At 41.8% G+C, this 24,598-nt stretch overlaps 1 protein-coding gene across 4 annotated transcripts in view; it reads right to left on the bottom strand.

Annotated features, from left to right (window-relative positions):
- Positions 1-24,598, bottom strand: part of dab2ipb (DAB2 interacting protein b) — a 106,916-nt gene that overhangs the window by 28,981 nt on the left and 53,337 nt on the right. For all 4 annotated transcript variants that reach the window (XM_083895345.1, XM_083895342.1, XM_083895344.1 and 1 more), the window contains 3 exons: positions 15,812-15,965; positions 12,466-12,564; positions 8,153-8,707 (listed from right to left, as the gene is read on the bottom strand). In XM_083895345.1, the coding sequence (XP_083751471.1) occupies positions 8,153-8,707; positions 12,466-12,564; positions 15,812-15,965 (808 nt within the window). The remainder of the gene's footprint in view (positions 1-8,152; positions 8,708-12,465; positions 12,565-15,811; positions 15,966-24,598) is intronic.

Below are 24,598 nucleotides of genomic sequence, written 5' to 3'. Positions count from 1 at the left end.
GTCTTACAGCAAGTGTCATCAGCTTCCAAACATCATGTTTGCTGCCTTACTCCACTTGTTAACTGTGTTAGTCTGTGTGTATTTCTGTGCGGCTGACAAAATAAATACAATGTTTGTGTGTTTATTGTTCACGTTAATGTCATGAGGGCCTATGTTGCATATTTGATTCATTATTTAACATAACATAAGAGACCCCTTCCTATTCATCTCATTAAAAAAAAAATCCTTTTAGTTAAGATACATTCACGCAATGCAGTTTATGTTTTATTTTAGCACTAGTTATCATTACACACAAAGTAAAGCTGATGCTTATTAATGTGAGACACTCTGCCAGTATTTATTTAAAACAAATGGATCAACTAAAAATTTGAATTTAAAGGTGCATTATGTAATAAATCTAAAGCAACTGGCTGTAAAATCCTCCTAATATGTCATAGAGACACATGAATAATGTTCATATAACAAACTGAACTCACCACCAACAGTACAGACAAAATATTTGCATTAAAAAAATCTTTTGCTGATTGCAAATAATGTTTATGCATCATATTTATCATGTTTTGGCATGTGGCGCCACCTACCCCCGTCTACCAGTCATTGCAGTCAGAAGAGTCTCCGAGCAACCACGGGTTGCCAGTTACGTCTGAGCTACAATGGGGGCAAAAACGAAACCTACAGACCTCGGTATTTTGAATTGGAGTGTAGTAACCGTTTGTGGCCACATTCTTACATATGGCGCCTTTAATGATGGATGGAGGTGACATTACAGTTAAGGGGGACACAATATCTTTATGAATATGCTTTACAAGCATAGCTGTTACGGTTCTGGTTTTGGTTCTGGTTCTAGTTTTATCGAAATCGCAATACAGCCTACACTCTTAGAAATAAAAGTGCTAAGTAGAACCATATAAGGTTCTTCGGCTTGTCCTCATAGGGAGAACCCTTTTTGGTTCCAGGTGGAACCTTTACCAAGAACCCTAATAAAACCCTTAATTCAGGAAAAGGGTTTTAAAGGGTTCTCTGGTTCAAAATGGTTCTTACTGGAACCATTAGTGTTACCAAGAACCCTTGAAAAACAAATGGTTCCAGGTCGACCCTCAGCCCTTGTGGAAGAAGGTAATCCTTTTGTTTTTCGAAATAAAAATGAGAATAATGATGTAGAATAGATAAATTGCACATTCCATGAGTTTTTTAGAGTCATCGAGAGGTTTCTGGAGTGAAAAGTTTCCCTCTGCTGCCTGCAGCTCTTGGGTTGCGCATCCACACACCCTGATGAAACTCGGTGCTGTTGTCTACCGCGTTCTCTTCTTTAGTCTTCACTTCTGTGTTTTTGCCTCATCTCCCCCCCCACCCCGTGTGTCTATTTTCACCTCTCCTCCGTCACTCCTTGCTGTCAGGTAAATGGGCAATAACAATCCCGTTGCAAAATATTCACCAGGCGGATGATGTGACACGTCGCGTTTGTAGTGCAAAACTGAGCAGGAGCAGACTGCGAGGAGAGCAAGTGCATTGATGTGCCACATTTTCATTTCCTGTGTCGCTTCAAACCTATTTGAAAGATCTATAGCCTTGTGACAACCTAATGTCTACTGTACTCTGTGTGACCTCTGTTTCTCTCACTCACACACACCTTGCTCATTCGTCTCTTCCATCGTCTTTGCTCTGAGAAGGTCCACCTTTTATATATCAATGATAAAGTTATATTTAAAAAAAAAAAAAAATCTACATAGAAGGAGGTATTTATAATCGTAATGACCAGAGTCCATCTTCTGTGGTTTTTACATGTCATCTCTTCTATCTGAACTACTCAGCTGACAGCAATGCTCTGGCTTCAGGACACACATGGCCAGGCCAACATCAGGTAACAGATTGCTGCACTAAATCCTCCACCTCACTCTCCTCAGCTGCCGTGCCCTCCAGTTTACAATGACGGTACCCACCAGGCGAGCGTGCCTGGCTCCAGAATCCAATGCCATCAGAATCAGAAGGCCACTTTGACTCAATGTGTAGTTTTGAAACTGCACATTATCAACGGGTAGCAGCTTTACATGCACGGTATGTCATTTCTGCCACTAGCCGTAACAAAAGACGGACTTTTTATGATTTCGTAAAACACGGGTTCATGGGAATTGCTATCTTGTTGTCTCGTCTGGTTCACCCGTGCATTGACGCAGAACGCGCAGCAAACGGCAATGAGTAGCCGCCGATCTATTAGTGATGAATACACTCAATAAAATGGGAATCTGTCTGACGAGAAGTACCAAATAATTCCTTCCTCGTGCTGATGTTTCAAGGGGATTTGCCCTGGAATTTATAGCGATAAAGAGGAAGTGTGCCATAAAAGGTGACCAAAATAAAACGCCCCATTACCTTGAACAGAAATGTGGGTTTCTATGGATTTAGAAATTGAGGCAAACATTTTCGGATAATGTAAGTACCCTATGCGACAAATCGTTAATCATCAGTCTGGTTCTTTTTTAGATATTTCAATTCGTAAGTGTTACATATTAAATCGCAAAGGCGAGTGCATTGAAAGTACATCTAAAAGTGGGCTATGTGATGGTTGCATTACTGGGGGGAGAAATTACAGCAGAAATATGTGTTTCCTGGCCTGCAGCTACAGAAACAAAACCACCAAGCAGCTTATCCTTGTTTTTGGAGCTCTGCCTCCAGGCAGAGGATATCATCCATTAACTGGCAATAAACAAGTGTGTCCTACACACAGCCGTGATAATAATAATCGCCGGTTTATGTATCAACACGGTTGAAATAACTTCAAACAGCATAAGTTTTCGTGTTGAAAAAAAACAAAAAAAATAAACTAATAAAAGAGATTGAATCGAAAGAAAAATCCCATTGCAGGAAAACAATCTGCTGGGGGTGGTGACTGATTGGTTATTACCAAAAACAGAATTCCTGACGACTCTATTTAAGGCACGGTTTCAGAAAATGGGAATTACTTTTCTCTGTTGTTTGAACGCGATGAAATTATAAAGCGCCTGGAGTTGTTTTGTCATCAGAGCAGACGCAGACTCTTAACTGTCCGCAATGGAACGGAATCTTAAAAGAATCTGGTGAATCCCAGATGTGTAAGTACCATATAGAGAACGGGAAAAAGAGAGAGAATGAATTGTAGCATAATCAAATCCACACCAAAAAAGCAGTCCCTGTATCGATAAACATGTCACAGTCACTGGCCATTTCTCGGGGACACGAGCGATTCATTAAAAGCCGTGCTAAAACACAGCCCAGAGACATACGCAGCGACCAGATCCCTTCACGGCATGCTAATAAATCATCTGTCACACCATATTACATACTTATGACAAACAGTGTGCCTGTGCGCAGCAGCTGTGGTGTCACTGATGACAGCGCTGAATGCATTAACAAGACGCCAGCGTGCAACATAACTGAAGCGATGCCACGAGCCGCAGAGTCGCTTTACCGCAGAGGATGTGAAGAGGAGAGAAGCTCACACTTTGGGCTACTTCAGCAGGGCTGTTAGTTTACCTTGTTGAGCTGCAACATACCCGACAAAAAAATTGCAATAGCATCAAAATAATGATAGTAATAATAAGAACGCCAGCCTCCTGTGGCGAGTGACCATTAGGATGAGTCGTCTGCATCCGAACAGTCAGTGTAGCTGAGAGCAGCAGCTGCAAAATAAGAACCACGTCTTGCTTAGGGCCAAGACACGCGAAAAGACTGGATCAATAGCGCTGAGGATTTCAGCCAGGAGTGTACATTTTTGGAGTGTACATTTTTTTTGCAGACAAAACACAACAGAGGGCTTGTTATTGTTAGCGTGGAGGTTCTAACAGAACTGTCTGGATTGTTCAGACATAACAGCGTGTTCTACAGGACGGATGGTACCATTGACCTCACAGCACAGCGAAAGCGGTTGAAACATTCTACACGCATGGATTTCTCGGGTTTGATTTCAGCTCATTTTTTGTTATTGCTTCAAATTCAAATGAGATCAGTCGGCACAGTCTGTTACATTCGAGCCGTCGCCAAATGAGTTTGCACAATGTGGATTAAGCCGATCAGATCCAAGCAACTCTCTCTGTATTTGTCAGTACAAAGGCATTTTGGAATCTGTCGCCCAGTGAAATATCGGGGATTTTTCCAAAGAGCATTTAGGCTGCCTTTTTCACGACTATATTAAAACATATACAGAGTCTATAAGAATGTACAATATAGATGGTTCTTATATCCATTTTTTCAGCACAACCTATAGGCTAATCTGATGAAAGCACAAAAAAAACCCTGTCTATTTTGTGTTTTTGTTAAATATGCAATATAAAATTAATCATAACTTGATATAATAACTTGACTAAAGCCTGAATATGTGATCTATAAAAACACACACACCCTCATGTCCATATAAGGAGTTGTGTATTACTCCCGCGGCAATTTACACCTGATTTGGAGGGAATGAAATGGCAACAATAACATTGCCCTGGTATAGCCATACGGGTGCGACAGGTGAGATTAGGACTGATAATGCCAACAGGACAAGTTTCAGAAGTGGTTTCTACAGCTCAAGAAACCTGGAAACTCTGAAGAAGCAACAACAATCTAAAAAGAAAGTGACTGAGGGCAAAGAGAAATGCAAATAACCATTGGTGTTGCTTTTGTCTCGTCACGGACATGGACGTCGCATTACTGCTTTTGGACAGGTTGGTAACCTTATGTGGGTTTTTTTTGGTTTTTTTTTCCACCATCTCTGCCCTTTGACAGAATAAACACTTCTCACAACTGGGTAGCAGAGGGGTGGTTTGGTAATTACTGAGGATTCCTCAGGAGGACGACAGAAGCTTAAAAAAACCCCCAAAAAACAGAGATTCTTTTTATAGTTCTCGTTTCAAACCACAGCCAAAATGTGCACCTAATACCAGACACCACATACTGTAAATATGAATAGAGATACATGCCAATATGGCCATACAAATCTGCTCATATCTTGTGATGATATGTAGGTCTATGCATGGAATTAGCATCTGTGCATTGATGCAGGGCGTTGCCCCCGCCGTGCTCGGTCGACTCATCCAGACAGTAATACAACATCAGTAATGACATCTCCTCAGAGAGCTTTTGGCCTTAAGACGCAGTCGAGCATGAAAGAGAGACGAAGGAGCACAAAGATGGAAAGGGAACAAAAGAGAAGGAGTGGGTTGCGCAACGGAGCGGAATATTCAGGGTGTAATTATTTGGTGATAAAATGACACGAGAAAAAGAAGAAGTCTGGGAGGTGTTACATACTAATGGCCACTGTAACCCTCCACGATTTGTATCTCATAACAATGGCCAAACACTGTATACATCTGATCAAACACACCCTGCTGGGTGGAAGAGAGGGTACACTGTGTACTTCTGTAAATATTTAGTGCACAATGCATAGTGTATAATGCATAGTTTTGCAATAGAAGTAGAAATCCTCTGACTCATGGACTTAAGAGGTGAGACAATTAAACAACTCCAAAGATTACGGTATATAACCAAAGGGCCTATTAAAAATTCACATGGAGACAATAATAATAATAATAATAATAATAATAAAAAAGGCTTATTGGATTTTTCCAGACTTTATCTTCGCTCAAGTAAATAGCTTGTTTTCTTAATTCAACACACCCTATACAAAAAAGCTGAATCCAAGTTGGCAGCACATGAGAAAAGATCTTGCATCGTTGGATTGGAAATGAACAAACCAGACAAAATTGGCCAAGATATTTGTGTATAAAACATGTAAGCACTAGAGGAGGATATCATAATCAGGCATGGGGAGTATTTTAGGATAAGTGGTTTGCTGGTGGTGCCGTGCGCTGTGTTTTTGGCACGGCTCGACTGGTTTATCTACAGAGGCTGCAGGAAAAGAACGTGTACTCGAGTGTGCGCGCGCTAAATATGTCAGACCACTTCACAGCACGTTGGATGATAAAAGTTTTTTTTTTTTTTTTTTTTCCAGAGAAGGATGCTGCAGAAACAGTTGAGAGGACTCGCACTTGACGGCAGCTTTCATTAATTCTTTCTGTTTACGTCAGTCCACGCAGGCTTCTGCTGCTCGCCGATTATTTTTTGAAGGAAACTGTGCTTTGTATCTACAGCCTCACAAAAATATATATTAGACGGAATATTTCATGGAGTGAACACATTATTTAAAGGGTCTCTCAATTATGACGACATCTCTGGAGCCAATATCTTTTTACATGGAGCGCACACACGCATCCCCTGCTCGCAAAAATCTTAGGAATAATATAATAAAGATTAATAGAACATAATTAAGGACTTGACGAGTAGGGGACCCTGCCCTCGTCCCATCAATCTGCAGCTATCTGTGCTCCACCTGAACCAACAGAACAGCAGCACTGCGTGCACAGACGTCACGTCTTTCGGCGCTAATCAGTCATCGTTGCGCCGAGCTGAGCGATAAAGCCCGAGAAAGTTTTTCAAAGTCCTGCCGATGCGATACTGTCAGGAAAACTAAGCTGAGGCACGAGCTGCCCGCTTCACAGTGACAAAGCAGAGAAGACAAAGAAGCCGATGATGCGGTGATGAAAGACGCCCCGACGCAATATTTCACTGAAAGCAAACCGTTATGAAAACAAATGGCTATTTCCTGACAAGGAGGAAATGTTTTTTTTTTATATTAATAGTCCATGAGAAATGCTTTTGGAAATGAATCATCAGTATTAATCAGCTGTTTAGGTGCTGCAACTAATAATTATTTCCGTGACTGATTAAATTCCTGATTAATTACGTGGTTTAATTAAAGGTCCGGTGTGCAACAGGGGTCTTAATGGCAGAAATGAATGAAAATAAAATCAATATGAATGTTTCTTTTAATATATTTACTTAAAAATAAAAATCATTTTGTAACCTTGCAAGTAGACATTATTTTTGGTATGTAAAGGAGACCGTATTTTTCCCTGACTTAATTGGGAAAAAGAGGGTTGGGTGGAGGAGTCATCTGTTTGTCGCTTCACCACTAGATGTCACTAATTCGTACACACTGGACCTTAATGGTCACCATTAAGGTATTTTCTGGGAGAATGCAAAATATGATCTTGTGGTTATATTATATCACTTTTGAGACAAGTATCGAGTTTCTTTCAAGTTTCGAGTAAACTTTTTTGTAGATTAGCATCAAAACCATTATTTGACGTGTCAGTCCAATAGATGGTGTTCGCTCTCACTACACTCTTAGAAATAAGGGTTCCAAAAGGGTCCTTCTACAAGGGCTGAGGTTCTACCTGGAACCATTTGCTTCTGAAAAACCCTTTCCCCGAAGAAGGGGGTTTTCAAGGGTTCTTGGTAACACTCATGGTTCCAGTAAGATCCATTTTGAACCAGAGAACCCTTTAAAACCCTTCTCCTGAATAAAGGGTTTCAAAAGGGTTCTTGGTGGAACTCTCCAAAAGGGTTCCAGGTGGAACCTTTAAAAAAAGTTCTACATGAAGCCAAAAAGGGTTCTCCTATAAGGACAAGCCGAAGAACCTTGTATGGTTCAACTTAGCACTTTTATTTCTAAGAGTATAGAGCTGTTGTGATTTCGGGTGAATACTCAAAACTTGTGAATAATTGCGATAATAATATATGGCGACTTAATAATCATGATATCGTATTGTGTCTTAAATACCGTGATGGCTTTTTTCGTTGACAACTCACTCGAAAGTAAAAATGCGTCTAAGTTCAGTGCATGGTCCATTATTCGAGTCTTAACAGTCTGCTGTCATCGGAGACTTCGTTCTGACTGTGACAGACTAATCTCCACCTGCCTGCGGTGCTGGTGGCTGAGGTAGATATATTGTACTTCTCCTTTGAATCGGTATGCCAGGAAGCATCGCAGGGGATACATGTAAAGGATTAGCTCGAGTTAAAAATGTAATACAGGCTGCTGCAGCCGAAGGAAATCACCTTTCTGTCTGTGTCTGATCTGTGTTATGGCTGCGGGGGGTCAATAGTTCAGAGTATGAGCAGTATGAGCGAGAAGCAGAGGAATAGTTAACCTTTGTGCTATTTCATAACAGCTTGTCTGCACGGCACGGCAAAGATAACGGTCAGTTATACTGGTTTTGGGAATCGACTACCTCTCCATGGGAGAGAATGAATGTGGGAAAAATAAAAATGAAATCATTTTACTGGCACTAACCTTTGCCTTGCCGGTGCTTTGTAGAATGTGGACGAGCGCACACGCCATCTCCTCCTTGTTCTTGACGCTAATCCCGGGCTCAAGCACCGAGCATAGCAGCATGTAGTTGTTGGTGGTGTATTCTGCAAACTCCTTGTACATCTCCATGGGAAGGATGTTCATACTCTGATAGCGCGCCTTGATTCTAATCATAGGCCCCGATGTCTTGCCCTTAGGGGGGGTGGGCATGCTGACTGGATGCCACTTCTCCACAAACTGTCGCCCGGTAACGGCGGCGACAGGGATGTTGACGAGTCCAATGTAATTGTTTTTATCTTTCTTCTTCTTCTTGTCTGTGTCCTTGTAGAGGTGGGCAGTGATGCTCTTGATAGCGGGAAGGTTATTAAACTCAAAGTGCTCCCCCCAAAAGACATTGTCAGTCTTGAGCTTGCATGTGGTGCGAGCATAGAGTGAGTCATCCAGACACAGCTCACAGAAGTATTTCTTTTTCCCTGGCAGATCCTTGGCCTCGATAATCCACAGCCTCAGCATGTTCTCCACCCGGCGGCTGTTGTCCTGGTAACAGAGAAGATGACAGGCTACGGTTTATTGAGGTCTTTAAGAACAATTTTGCCAATACCACCGAAACCTTGCAGGAAAAAAAAAAGGGAGATCAAAACAACTACATATGCTTTTATTTAGTTAACTTTCCTCCGGTATCGCCTCAGAATGACAGAAACTACTTACAAACAAATTTCTGTAAACAAGTAAACTCAATAAACAGTCAAATTAAAAGTGTTAAACTAGGGGGATGCGCAACAGTACTTCAGACATTTTATGAAATCAATTCAAAACCCTCTCTGTATCTTAGTCTGTAATCTCTTGCGAAGAGCAGGACACATTTCTGGTCCATAAGTTCGTTTTAAAGACTACCTCTGAAAATGAAGAGAGAGAGAAGAAATAAGGGAGGTAATTATTAGAAAGACTCTCAAATACACAGTGTGGCAAAGCTTATGAAATCTCTGCTTCCTCTGGTGGTACTTGGAGGAAAATCAGAAATACTGTTCCATTTTATGTACCATGGTATGTGATCGGAGTGGAGCTGAGGAATTTTGATTTTGAGTGCAGAGAAAATTAATAGAAAAATAGAAAAAGCCTGTTTACACCACTGTATTTTAACGTTGGTGATAATGGTGATACTTCGAGAGCTCAATATTTTCTCAGGTGGCGCTTGGCATAAAAGGTTTGAGAACCACTATTCTACGGCATCTCTACATTGCATTCTTAGGTACAGCACGTTAGACATAAACCATGTCCTGTGCAATAAAACGTGACCTTTTCCCTCCATAAACTCAACCACCGAACCCGATTTAAAGAAACATATCTATCTATAAAGCAAGTTGCGTCTGTGTGTCTGCCTGTGACGGGCATATCTCACTGACTGTTAGTCAGATCGAACCCATATCCAAGACCTATGGTGTGTATCCTTGATTTTCAAATTTTTGGAGGAATTTTAATTTTTGCTGATTTATCACGCTACACCAGGCAGGCAGCGGCTCATCAGCAGCAGCTGCGCTGTCTGGAACAGGGAGATGGGTGTGAAGAGGCTGTCCTCAAGGTGGGTGAGACATTTTCACACGGTTCACCGCAGAACATGGAGTTATACTGAAACGACGAAGCCGGTGTCCATTCACCAATGCGCGAGCACATATTTACTTTGCATTAGCGTGCTACTACTTTGCGGCTAACTTGGCGAACCTGTTTCCAAAGGTAAGCTAGCGAGGCCACGATTAGCATTAGAGAATGACTAACATAATACACACACTGTGCAACTTCATTAGGCACAACGCAAATGTTTTCATTTTGGAATAGAATTAGCGTAGCTAGCTGTTGTGACTGTCATCCACAGTGCCTTATCATGCATTACCATAAATAAAAAATCTTCTTCAGCTCCCACTATAGGAATACATTCCTACTTCCTACGGGCACTGCACTATTAGAAACTAATCAATCAAATATTGGATGGTGGGGGTGAAGAGGGTCACTTCTCACATTCAAACACCCAACAACAAGTTTTTCTTTTCAGCTGGCAAATGTCAGTGGCTTTTTACCGACCCCACCAAAAAGGCATTAGGATTTTCACAGCCCTTTATAAAAAGAGGTATTTCGTAACGTAAAGATGAGGTGACTCCCCCTCCAGTTTCCTTTAGACACTGGTGATATGTAATGGATGTCTTAATAATACACAGATGTCAACAGTGCATAATTAAGTCTCCAAATTTCCCACCGTTACATTAAACTCCTCCTTCACTGTAAATGAAGGTACATTAAGAGATGTTCCACGCTGTCATTAGAAATTAAACCTGGCCGTGTGCATCTCTAATTCTCGCATAATATTATGTATTTTACAATAAGAACCGGCACATAGTGATAACACCCATATTACCTCTTATCATAATTAGCACTAATTATCTTCTTACAGCGGAGATGAACTCGGCAGGTATAGCACTTATATCACGGTGTTTCACTTGCATCTGGCACACACATATCAGGCCAACAGATGTATTTTCCCTTTTTGTTTTGTTGTCCCTTGTTTACACTGTATGAGCATCTGCTTTGCTTCTACCAAACAGAAAACAGAAAATAGTGATAAGTGCAAGGTCATGATACAAATACTGACCAAAACCAGAGTCGAACGGGGGGATTTTTGTCTACCTTGTGCACAACACACTGCCGATGTTGTCCCTTTGTTAACTCTACATATGTATATACTGTACTATATAATAAATATAATGAATTCCAAGTAAATTTTTCTATCTTCATTTGCCGTATGTACAGTAGATCTTGGTACAAACTCATTGCATTTCGTCCAATTTCACGTTCTATCTTTATCCGGTGCCAAGAAGAAGTGGCGCTGGCAGAATTGGCCAAGGTAATAGCAGCAGTAGCAGGTGTGGCAGTCAGACAAGTGTGACAATCTGTTTAATATCTTTGATACTTCCTTATCTATCTCCTAAGAGTTTCAGTATCCGCTTCCAGTTCCTGTGTTTCCTGTGCCAGAAAAGAAACTGCTGCTTTTAATCTTTCAAAAAAATCAAAAAAAAAAAGGAGAAGAAGAAGCAAACAAACATTCAAAGCAAAAATAGAAAGAAAATGAGAGAGAGACAAAAATAACATCCTTGCCAACAGAGATGAAAAGAAAGTGGGCTCTCACGCTACTTGGGATTTTTTTTTTTCCCCCCTGCAAAATTTCCTTGATAAAGAAGCAAAGATATAGTGAGATTAGCACTATTTTCTTGGCTTGACAAGTTTTGCCACTCTCCCTCTGCCGCAGCTGTGTTTGCAAAGATCGCGTTTGTTTCGCAGATGGCATCGAAGCAGGAAATGAGGAAATCACTTTGGGAGTCTTAGGCTCTGCTCAGACTGCGGGCAAATCAAAGATTTTCTCAAATCAGATGTTTTCCGGCAGATTGTCGATAGCGTTACTGCGAGAGATGCAGTTCAGATTTGTGTGTCCAGCCATAACAAACCTATCTCTGAGTGGCTTTTGGTAGCATTGTACACTCTTAGAAATAAAAGTGCTAAGTAGAACCTTTTTGAGGGTTCCACCAAGAACCCTTTATTCAGAAAAGGGGTTTTAAAGGGTTCTCTGGATCAAAATGGTTCTTACTGGAACTATTAGTGTTACCAAGAACCCTTGAGAAACCCTTTCCCGAAGAAAGGGTTTTTCAGAAGCAAATGGTTCCAGGTAGAACCTCAGCCCCTGTAGAAGGACCCTTTTAGAACCCTTATTTCTAAGAGTGTAGGTGTACCCACATGGCTTTCGTGGGGGAAAAAAACTGTAGGAGCATCATCTCATTCTGGGAAAAAAATCACCCTGTCAGGTAACGGTGCAGAGCTGTACTCCACTGTACAGGGAAAATTCACCTTTGGATGACACTGGAATACAGTGTATTGCAATCTTCTGTGGTGTAGTCATTCATGGCCGTCCTTGCTGTGCGGCCACCACTTTTTATTGCATTAAGAGTAACAGCAGAAGAATGAGACATATTTAAAAAATCTGTTCCAGACCTGATAATAAAAAAAAAAAAAATCAGCATTTTTTTTTCCTGAACAAAGCCTCCCTTCAAGAGATATACAATGCAGGAAGAGCACAGCTGGATGTAAACACGACACTGTGTTGTTGTATTTCTTACAACACAATGTCAACACCGTACAGCTCACTGTTTTTGTCTGCGTTGCAAGGTGGGGTTTTCGAAATTGGGACACTCGGCGCACGCGGGTAATTAGCGCTGATTACTTCACGCGCGGCCTCATCACTTCTATTTACATACCTTGTTGGGCTGCACGGCTCTCCTCAGATTCTCCATCCATTTGTCTCTCTCGGCTGACGAGCGACAGGAAAAGCATTTGGTTCCCGTGGAGGTGGTGACCTAGCGGTTGCGACACGCACGCACGCACACAGAGAGAAAGAACAACAACAAATCCTTCAATAATCGAACCGTGGTGCATAACAAAGACTGAGAGGAAGTGGTTTTTCGCCCCAAAACATTCATAAACAACACTTCTGTGGTGGCAAAGGAGCTTATTAAACACACACACACACACACACATGCAACACTGATAAAAAACAGACAACAGCGAAATTGTGTTATAATGAGCTATTGCGGTCTGGTTAAATAAAGGTAAAAAAAACAACACAAACTCGGGAATATAATGATGAATTAGCAGTGTTTGGGAATGACTTATGACTTGCATGTACAAAGTGAGAAGACAAATCTCTAATTATATAATGTGCAGAATGATAAAGAGTATTTCACAATCACAATCACGGTTCACACAGCTAACAACTCTACAAATTACTTTGTGTGTTTTTCCAAAGAAATGCTAGTTGGAGCTAACCACTACCACTTGTTCTTTTCTTTTTTTTTTTTGATTAAAGAGCTCTATCTGAACTTATGGCTATAATTGGCCGTCAGCAGAAGTGATGTGAGAAGGAGCTGCTGTTTCCAGAAGTGTTGTTCTCAGTTGCTAATTCACACTGCAAGTTTCTTTTAATGGTATACTTTCTCATTTTAGTATTTTATGGCAGTTGGCACCACGATACAATACTGCTTTCTTCTCTTCTTTCCTTTTGCTGTGCCCTGAGGAGCTGAAGCTCACAGATTCAGTAATGATACACTCATCACAGACACATAAGGGGATACTGCTGAGATATAAAACACATTTGCCACCAGTATTTTTATTTGTTCAATTTCTTCCCCGTTTGTGTTTGTCAGTTTGACACGGCAAGCTTATAATAAAATAGAATTTTAATATAAAAACAACATTTATAATGTATCATTTTCATATGTGTTTGCATGTGATCCAAAGCTGAATGCCTCCACTCTTAGACTAAAGATGGAACAAATGATGAATTGATTCCTCAAGAAAGGAAATGATAAGCATGAGTCAGAATTATTATTTTGTATTTGTAGACCTAGTACCTGGGAGAAAAAGCCAGTTACAGGTACGGATCAGACTGGTAGCAAACTCAAAATAAATTGGTCTTGCAGCTGGGAACAAAGCACAGCATCATAACTTCAGGTGACCCGAATTCCAAAAGCAAACTAATTAAAAGTTTCGAGAAGTTTTGATCTTTAGCTTCTCCTCTGTATACCATTGTGTGGAATAGAACTTAAGAAAAAGTGGCAGCAGGAAAAAAACTGCAAACACCTCATTGATGCTGTGTATTATCTTCTAAAATTGCCGTAGCGAGTGTTAGCCTACCGCTGCCCTGTTACACACCTGCAGCATTTGAGTCACGTGTCTGTCTGTCTGTGATTAATGCGAGTTCAATATTTACTTGGCTTTTTATCTCCAGCCGTTTCTGGGTGTCAAATGTGGCTCATTAGCAGGTAAATGCTCCATTTTATTCACATGCCTTTTGGGTTTTTTTTGCTGCAGGATACAGGACAGGTAGTTCAAAGGAAGTGTTCATAGATTTTCAGCTGAAGACACGACTAGAAACAGGATGAGCTGAGTAAACCTTGAGCTAACAATGAGCTTAAAGCCACTTTCATAGTTAAGTAATAAGTGACTTTTAACATATTACTTTAAAAGGTATGATTAATTGCTAGTCACTGATACCGATTAATGTTTTGACTCATGTACAACCCACCCAGAAACAGCTGTTTCTTATGAACTGATAAAACATAGAAAGCTTTATTATCAGAAATGACACTAATGTAAAACATCTATCTTAATATCCAGAAAATAACTATTTTCCATTTAGCCCGGGTATCAACATACACCTTCTATGATCCAATCTTATGCAGAAATCCTTAAATGGGACTGTTCTGTTCAGACCTGGCATTAAAATGCATCCTGAACTGATGTAATGACTGTTTAATGAATTTGAATGTACAGTGTAAATACTGGTGGCACTGGCTGTAAATAAATGATCATATTGGTGCTGATTAGTGTAAAATAATAACTGAGCTGAGGAGATGGTCTCATCCCAGCTGAGGATGGATTGGTATGGCGTCACATTTACTATATGTCACAAGTTGTGAGAGCAGTAAAACATGTTCACGAGCAAATAACATTACTACAAGGTTTTATTTTCTTTGCAAGGAAAAGGTCAATCTTCACAGGATTGATCCTAGCTGGAGAAAGACCCAGAGCATAGTGATCATTTATATCTAAGCAACTCCCCTTTTGCATTCCTCCAATAGACAAAGGAGCCTGGCTTTCCTGGCCGTGTTTTCACACCTCTTTGTCTACTGTAGGTATCGGGGAGCAGACTCCCTGTGGATGTTGTAGGAAGGTGCAAGTTCAGGCTAGACATCCTAATTACACAATATACAATACACAACACATAAAAGGACGTGGTATTCTGTGTTGGGCAGGTATATAGTGAGGGGCAGTTGTAGCTCTGAGACAAAGAAATTGAATTTACCATTACACACCTGCATATTACACAACCGCGAGCAGTTCAGACAGCTGCGTGAGAACAAAACTAAGCTCCACTTTCGGTGTGATCACACCCACAAAGTACTTCTTGTGTATGATTGACAGCTATCACTAGAAGACGTGCGAGTGGAGAGGAACGTTAGCCTGGAGCAAAGAATTTGTAATGTTCACAAAATGGCTCTGACGCCTAATAAACAACTGCACAGACGAGAACTCATATTGAAACATGTATTTAATGTTAGTAACATTGTATATTGTTGCTGTAATGAGTAGGATTTCAATTACACTGACCACAGCGCGCATAACCCAGAAGCTTTATCTCATTTGCAGTTGCCTGAACTGCTCACGGTTGTGCAATATGCGCTCTTATTTGTTTACTGTTCTCACGACTTTTGACATAAATGTGGTGACGCCATAGATTGGATTCATGCAGCTGAGGAATGCAGTCACATGCTTCCTCAAACCACCTCCGAATATGGTTTCTGTGATCAGATCTGAGGATACATTCAGGATGGGATTGAGAGTGTTCAGGCTTGTACTTAATGCAAGCTGCACATGATTGGATTGCTCGGGATGGATACTGGGACCGGATCTGAATGGGGTCATACTCGTGGAACTAATGGTGCTGCAAATAGCTCTCCAGCAACATCAAATGTATATGTGTGTTTGTGTGTAATGCATGTGTTTGTGTTTGCATGTGCTGTTTATGCATGAGCCCCGTCTCACCTCAAAGCAGTAGTCCTGCCCGAGGATGCTGCTGTGAACAGGCTTGATGATAACCTCGTCCTCCATACTTAGATCCAGGGCTTCCACAGCGCTACTGGGGCTGAGCAGTGACTCATGGGAGCGAGACTCCTTCAGCCTTGGCATCAGATGAGATCTGAGAGAGAGGAGAAGAAGAGGCAGAGAACTGAGTCACCCTGCAGTGTCTGAGTACAGGACGTGTGCGTGTGTGTGTGTGTGTGTGTGTGAGAGCATATGCACGTACTATCGGGCATTCATGGTGACTGTGAACGAAGAGAGTGCAAGGGTGATGACAGGAGGATGCTCCACTCGCCTCAAAGTCGGCGAGTGCTCGACAGGGTTGAGAGCTAGACTACAGTTTATCAACACGTGTTCATTAGGCGTGTAATCATTTTTAAACATCTATATATGAATGTCCACGTGCTTGTGTCATAACACAGAATGGTGGAGATGTGTATTTTTTTATTTATTTTTAATTTCATTGCATCATTATTACACTTGTAATGCACTCAAATATTAGGACAGATAGCATTATATCTATATAAATTACACGCGATTGCATGTGTCATGTGACTGGTTATCAAGGTAGATAACAGGGTGAGATTACAGGTCCTCCAGTATGGCTGAAAAACCATTCAATTCGCCCTCAATGTCCATGCACCAACGTTTAATGGACATGCTAATGGACACTTGACGACTTCTCATTTACAACACAAATCCTCAATGAATGAATGAAAACAAAAAACATGAAAGACTCAGTCGAGCTCCCTGGTGAAGTGGAACCCCTGTAAATAAGCATTGGTTTGCATCGCTCATTATCATTAATGGTCAGACTTTCACAATTTCCATGACGCGATAATACTTCACAGTGATGAACAGCGCGCGCGCGCGAGAGCTTCTTTTAACAAACACGCTCTACAGCCACAGCATCGGAGGAGACATTTTGTGACAACAGCCCAGAGAGCACTTTAGAAAGCATTCAGTGTTCTCACAAAGACAGCCCCAAAGCCCTATTCTGGGCCCATTCTTTAACCAAAGAATATGCGAAGACAAAGTAAAGAGCTTTCTGCTGTTTGCCGTGTTTGATGTCGCCCTACTTTCTGTGTTTTGAGAAGAGTTAGAGAGCGACCGTCACCAGGGATGAGTAAATATGTCTCCGCGAGGTGTCTATATGCTAGTGATTCACGTTATTTAGCTTCACTCAATTATAACAAACTTTACTGAGCCGTTTCTAGGCCCAGTGTATGAGAATTAGTGACATCTAATGGTGAGATTGAGACTGTTCACCCACCCGCCCACTTTCCCCTTGAATGTCAGCGAACTATGGTGGCCTTCACATAACAGAAAGGATGCTGCTCGTCTTTGTTTGCATATTAAACATAATATTCAAACCACAAAATGCATGCTCCTGCTGGTTTTTGTGCGTCTGGGCTGCTGTAGAAACACGACAGGTCCGACACCCAGACACTGGCAGGATGAGGAGGATACAGGGTCAATTGCTGGTGTAATGGGAGAGAACTTCTTTTTTTTTTTTTTTCAATAATGCCCTCAGTGGAGTGCTTACACTGCTAATCCCCATGCATGTGTGTGAGCCACTGTGTGTGTGCATGTGCCGCACATCTCTGCTGTGGAATCGAAAGGAGAGCAATCCAGGACAAAATACAGCAGCCATAATCACAGATTAGCAACCGCATGCAGCCCTTGGAGCTGTCAGACAGCTTTGTTGTCAAACCACGACTGTGAAATATTTATAATCATATGATGCCCCCACTTCCCCGTTTCATTTCTTACTCTCTCTCTCTCTCTCTCTCTCTCTCTCTCTCTCTCTCTCTGTGTCGTGCACATTTCATTTGCAAACACGACAGGAAAAACGCAACATACATTATATGAGAATCCACTGTTTTTGGAGATCACAAGCATTTTCCACAGCTGCAGTGGAAATAATGTTTGCACCTAGCTCTGTTTTGTGATTGGCTGACTGGGTACTGGGCAGAAGAGAGAGCGAGTCAAATAAGCACAGACACTTGTGTGTATAAAGAGGAAGGGATGGAAACTTAATGTTCATAATCTCAAATCCTGCAGGATGATGTTTAGCATCTGCAGCCAGTAATATCAAAATGTGTTACATATACAGTGAATTTCTAATATTTTGTTACATTAAGCCATAGCTGTAGGGAGCATCAAAGCTTTATTCCCGTAAAAAAAATGTATTATCTTTCACACTGTGAGGAGAAACTGTTGTGGAGAGAGAGAGGAACGCATGTTCGGAAATGAATACATTGCATTATTCCTTCTTTTTCTCAGCATATCACATTCCGGGAACATTAGTGTCAGTGGAAACGGTGGGAGTATGAATTGATGAATAATAATGCCGGCTTTCATCTGTATGCCACTGTATTATGTTGTACTGTAACGTGTAATTTACAGCCGATCTTAGGCGGCTTTCGAATCGTGACAATGAAAGACTGTCTGTCATGTGAAATCTGCGGCTCATAACTTCTGTTTCACGCACTGCCGACACGCTGCTTGTGTCGTCTTCACCAAATAATTTCAGCATTATAAGCTGGGCCTTCTGTCCTCGTCTTCTTTGGTCCACCCCCCCTCCCCCCCGACATCATCTATTCTCAGCCACTGTCCTTCGTCCTTGACAGACCTCCAATACTAAGCCTCCTCCTCCTCTCCTCTTTCTGTTATTCAGTGTTTACCTGAAATGGGGGGGCTTAGTTTATGCAAGGCAGATTCCTTTCATACACAAGTTTCCATTATACTCTCTTCCTTCACTGTGCTTTCCATCTGTTTACTTGTGTTTATCTCCCTTGTCCTCTCCTGGCTACCAAACAACCTGTCTCGCTCTGTCCTCGGGGCTCAATTCTGACAATATTTTGGATGCTATGCAGGGGAAACACAGGTCTCTGAGAGTTGGGAAGATTTCCCACACCGACTGAATGATGGAAAGACCTGTAGAAAACCACAATGAGAAGGTCAAGCCATAAAAAACGGCTCTGTAATGATGTTGAGAACAGCACTGTCCTCATCATATCTACAATATCTATAATAATTGTATAGGGATTACATGGATTTGTAGAAGTGTACAACGAACAAGTGCAGCACAGAGTTCTACACAAACTTCCAGCCTCAGAGGATTTATCTGTCCAGTGGATACATGTTATATATGACGGCAATGTGCCTGCTAGAGCCTGCAAATTATCACTTTTCCAAATCCTAACTGCTGTTAGCTCCCAGTAGCCTGTGTGGCTGATGTCATTTCCTTTTTTTCTTAAAGAGATACTACTAAACAGAGCGTTCTGGACAGGGCACACTCCGCAGTGCTGGTCGTTGACAGCAAAGCTCAGCGGGTGTTTAGACGCAAATAGCCCCGTGGTTCCTGACACGACAATCTCATTCATGTTGCGTGGCCACATATTGGATATACTGAAGTGACAAATGTGATTTGAAAAATCAGGATTGATGTGAGGACACAGCGCTACTGCAAAGAATATATCGTATTCCAGTCACCTCAGCCTGGTGATTACAAAGTAGCCTTAGTCCCTATTGATTCACATGCATCATCTGCATCATCTTTATTATTCTCTGCCCTTTTGTTCGGTTACTTACCAAAATACGAAGCCTATTTCTGTCTGCAATAGTTGTGTATTTTCCTTTGTGACATTATCTTGAAAAGCACTTAATAAAAACATAGGAAAAACAACTATGGATTCGTCGTCCTCTGACTTTAAAACAGTGTGAAATGAGCAGGTGGCCGAAGGCTGAATATGTCTGTAAATGGTGAATGCCATTAATGGTGAACTGTTAAATAAAGTGGATTTTATTCCAGTGCCATCAATGTGGCTAAGTTGCCTTTGATCTTTTTGGATTTTCATTACTTGAATACATAGTTGGCTGGTGATGTCAATGCACGTTCACTTTATAGGAATTTAGAACACTGCGTCAGGGCAACACTTATCAGAACAGTTTGAGCCCTAAATGCACTGTGGCCCCGCTGAGGTTCAATAGAAACTTAGTTAAGAGTAAGCGCCAAGAGAAGGCAGAGCGCAGTGTAATGGATTCTGAGTGTTTCTGGGGCTGCACCCAGTGTGCTTTGTCTCTGCATCCTGTAAAGAGTTCATCTGATAGCCTGTCTGGGATCTGATATAGTCTAAAAACTTTGGGCCTATAGGCGTCAGAGCACTTAGACGTTTAACACTGACTCATTGGCTGACTGGCTGCCCCACAAGGGACTATATTTGTACCGATGGTTCAAAATAGACTGAATTAATGTAGAGCGACTGCAAATAACGGTGCTTTGAAAGTCCGCGTCCTCATGGGTTGCTTTAGAAAAATACAACAACTTGTTTCAGTACCTGTGGAGTGTCTTATTTTTGTTTCTCTTAAAATCACGCTACTTGTTCAGTGATGATCAACATGCAAAATGGCCACAGTTAAGCCTCTGACAAAACCTTTTAAAAAAACAAAATACTTCTCTCCAGTGAGGCCCTTGTTAATGCCAGAGTTAAGAGTCGCCCTGTGAACAGTGGAAACACAGCACACAGCATTTTGCTTTGCTATGAGACCAACATCCACAACAATCAATACACTCCCCATTTGAAGACTGGCACAGCAATTAGTTGTAAATAATGCACTCTACCAAACAAACACGAGACCTGTGTGCCAACAGGGATCTATATCAACGGGGTAGAGCTGGGCAAAAACATATAAAGGATGAGCGATGAGATTACTAAAAACTCTTGTGCCTTTATATGGAATCATTATAAGTCACTTTACACCTACAGTAAGTGTCAGCTCCATAAATGATATGCAATATAGAATTGAAGGCAAAAAAAAAAATGAATAAATAAGTAATGAAACATAATGAATGCAGATGCTTCCCTGTAGGGCATACGGGTGCAGTGGATGGGGCCTGAATATGAAAATGATGTATATCATTAGCCTGTGCCTCAGTTTGTACATTAGCATTACATCTTTGTCACAGCCATGCATGGTTGTTGCTCCAGAAGTATAAATATGTGCTCGGTGGTGGCCGTATAACACAGTTATCTCCTCGCCCGTCAATGAAAAGCCTGAATCATAGATTGTGAACAAAACATCGGGTTCAATACGGAATGAGATTAGTGTCAATACTTTCAAACAACACTTTCTAAGAAGCAAATGAATTATCGATTTAATCGTTCAAAAACTTTTGTACTTTATTGTTTGAAAATACACTTGATTTGCTCTTTGTACCATGGTTTTTCATTCGCGATTCTGACCATGGGCGGATCTTAGGAAGCTGCCTGCTGATTGGCTACTGAGTTTTGGAGCGACAGCTCAGTGGACAGGCAGTAGTCACATACTTGGAGTCGCTGTCCGTCTGGAACAAAATAATTGTAAGTATCTGAGAAACGTTAGATAATTACAATTATTTTGTTGGATGTCGACGGGGAAAACTTGGGGAAAGAGTTCCTAATCAAATTCCATAGTTCAACCTATATTTGATAAATAATATGAGAGATAATGATGGGACTGTTTCTCGTGGTTACATAGTGGTTATGCGCTTAATCATGTCCTCGAGGTGAGGCTGCAAAATGAAATTTAGTCCCTATAGGATTCTCCAAACAGCTGGCTTAACATGTAACGCAGAGCTGAAACCACATCGCTCCAGCCGGCCAACGACGCTGACCACTCCGCTCCACCTGAGCCACGATTCAAGCATCAAAGCGGAAAACATCGCAGTTAACAGCGGAACTCCTGCCTCCGAGAGCACACGATCGCATGGTAATTGTTCAAGGTTGATTATGAAACGCATGCACGCTATCATTCATGCATCTAGCCCAGCGCAATAAAGTGTCCATTATTCTCACTGCTTTGGAGCTGACTCAGTGGAAAGGACCACAGGCTGCGACGAAACAACTGTCTGTCACACTGCAGAGTGCTCTGTCACAGGCTGATTGCTCATTTGATCCAAGCAGATGTGGTTAATCTTTCTCAATACACAGAGTAATGAGGCACTATCGGCTCAGAGAGCAAGTTAGACTCTTACCGCAGTCAGATTTATGTCCTTGTCTTCTATGTTATTCGGCAGTGCAATGGCATTTAGATTTTTGGAAAATATATGTTTTCACCCTGCCAGCTGTCAAATGTCATCTGCACAGAAGCACAAGAACAGCTGGCCGATCGCTGAAAGGAGAATAAAGACAGCGAATCAAACATATGGCTCACAGCAAGCGAGTGAGCGACGGGTAGACAGGAGGAGGTGAATGAAAGAGAAGTTGTCTATCCTGTCAGATGCTACTGGTGCAGAACAGTGGACGTGTGAGCCGAACAGCTGACATGAGGCTACGGGCTTTGGAGGCCAAAGTCCAATCAGGACGTCTGAAAAGGCGCGGTGAAGAGAACGGCGGAGCGAGCCTCATTTACTGTCAAAGGAAGACACAGAGCAGCACCGACAGAACGATCTCTGGAGACAAAAAAAACGCAGGGTTTGAAGTTGAAGCGAGTTGGAGCTTGTGTGTCGGGCCCACCGCCATTCTCTTTACCAATAAACTTCATCGGGAAAGGTTTCTACACATCACATCTAAACTGACACTCCGTATCAAAGATACCTCCTTCAGGAAATCCACCAGTGAGCTCCGGACGAGCTCCACCATACCATACGGCCATTAAAGCAATAACAATCACTGTAAAAGGGTGAGGGGGGAAAAAAAATAAAAAAGCGAAAATGTACATCGTCATCCAACGCATTAGTGCCTCGCAGCACCTGTGCCGGCTGCTTTTCAGGCTCTTACACTGCCGGCGGTCTAATGCACACAAGACAAAAGAGAGATTACACTGAAGGAGGGAGAGAAAGGGGAAATAGAGACACTGCCCCAGGGATCATCACAGCAAGTAAAGAGAGGATAAATAAAACGGATGCCGTAGCGTGACCACTTTTGTCAAGAAAAATATGTTTGAGCTTATTGAGGAGGACACACATTAGCTGGAAGTAAGGATGGAATAGCCCCACACACTCTTAGAAACAAAGGTGCTCAGTAGAACCATATAAGGTTCTTCGGCTTGTCCTAATAGGAGAACCCTTTTTGGAACCTATTTATAAAAGTGCCACCTGGAATCCTTTTGGAGGGTTCCACAAAGAACCCCTTTAAAACCCTTTATTCAGGAAATAGGATTTTAAAGGGTTCTCTGCGTCAAAGTGGTTCTTAATGGAACCTTTAGTGTTACCAAGAACCCTTGAAAAACAAGGGTTTTTCAGAAGCAAATAATGGTTCCAGGTAGAACCTCAGCCCTTGTAGGAGGACCCTTCTGGAACCCTTATTTCTAAGAGTGCACAAAGATGTCCTTTTATTTACAGGCAGGAAGGAAGCTTTTATAGACAAGAATGAGACACATGCAAACACGCAACACACCCATTCTCAATAAAGACACACATACAAGGACGGAGGGAGTTAGATTTAGTATTTAGTATCTCCTATATAATCAGCTTTACCAGGCCCCCCTTTTTAGGAGTCTGCAGGGACGCCTGACTCAGAAATACTGGCAGACGCTCTTTATTGTGGGAAAAGCTGGCTGCTAACTGAGATCAGGTGGTTTGGAGAACAACTGTTGGAAGAGCTAACGCAGTCACCGAGCCAGGCTGTCTGGTAACACACACACACACACACACACACACACACACACACACACATATACACACACACACAAGCATGCACAGCTTGATTACAGTGAGAGAACAGCCTCCCTGCTAGGCTGGGAGGTAATTCAGTGTAACATCTGCTAGGACACTCGCTGTGGGGGAGACCGATACGCAGCAATGCAGAGCTGCTCCGGAGCAGCGCTGGTCGGGGTTTGGCTCTAAGGTCGTGTGCCGAGTGACAGAGAACAGAACAGCTGCCCGTGAACTACTGGACAACGATGATCGCACTGCAGCAGCTGCAAAACGCAGCTTGTCGATTACCTGCAGTAGTCTGTGAGAACGGTTTGTGTTTTTCACATGGGTTTCATGAGAGTATTATTCTGTGTCAGGATTTTTTTCTTCCCAGGATAGTTTTAATTCTGCTTTTACCAATCCTGTCATCGCTGGCATGCGTACATCTCATTACCGTAACCCAGAGACCATTTGTGATATCTAGATAATTCAAAAACTATGGACTGGTGACCTGTCCAATCCAGCTATGTCAGCTGTGATTGGCACAGCACACTACATGACCCTCATGTGGAGGATAAAGCATTTTCCTGTGGTGTTTTCCTGCATGGGAAACATTAACAACAACGCAATAGAGCTTAAAGACAATGTAACACTAATTTCTATTTTCCTTTGGTCCCTTGTTCTCAACGCAACAGCAAGTGGCCAATTTAAATAAGTCTGAGATAAAATATAGAAAGATTAAATATAGAATACTGAGCGCTGTCCAAAGTTGTAAAATAGGAAGGTTTGCCAAAGACTTTCATTGCTAACAGCAGAAAGATGTGTGATGACGTGTGTCTGAGTGTTGCGACGAAAATGAACCTAGAATTTGCATCACTGCCAAAAAAACTAAGGCGGAAGGTCAACTATTGAGTGTGTTCTGCCCAGTCTTACGTTCTTATAACTGTCAGTCAGAGCCGAAGCTGATAAAAAGCCAGGTGCATTTGAAGTGAATTCCAACTAAATTAACATTCCCAGTGTAAAAGAAAACATAACAGCCAGCCCACTTGCAAAACCTACTTGGACTGGGCAGGATTTCTATTCATAATACAAATCATTAACTTAAAAATGGTAAAAAAAAAAGAAAGAAA

Source organism: Microchirus variegatus, assembly GCF_963457635.1.
Source record: "Microchirus variegatus genome assembly, chromosome: 1".
In the NCBI taxonomy this organism is placed as follows: domain Eukaryota; kingdom Metazoa; phylum Chordata; class Actinopteri; order Pleuronectiformes; family Soleidae; genus Microchirus; species Microchirus variegatus.
Note: the sequence above shows the minus strand (reverse complement) of the source record. Positions and strands in the feature narration are given on the sequence as shown.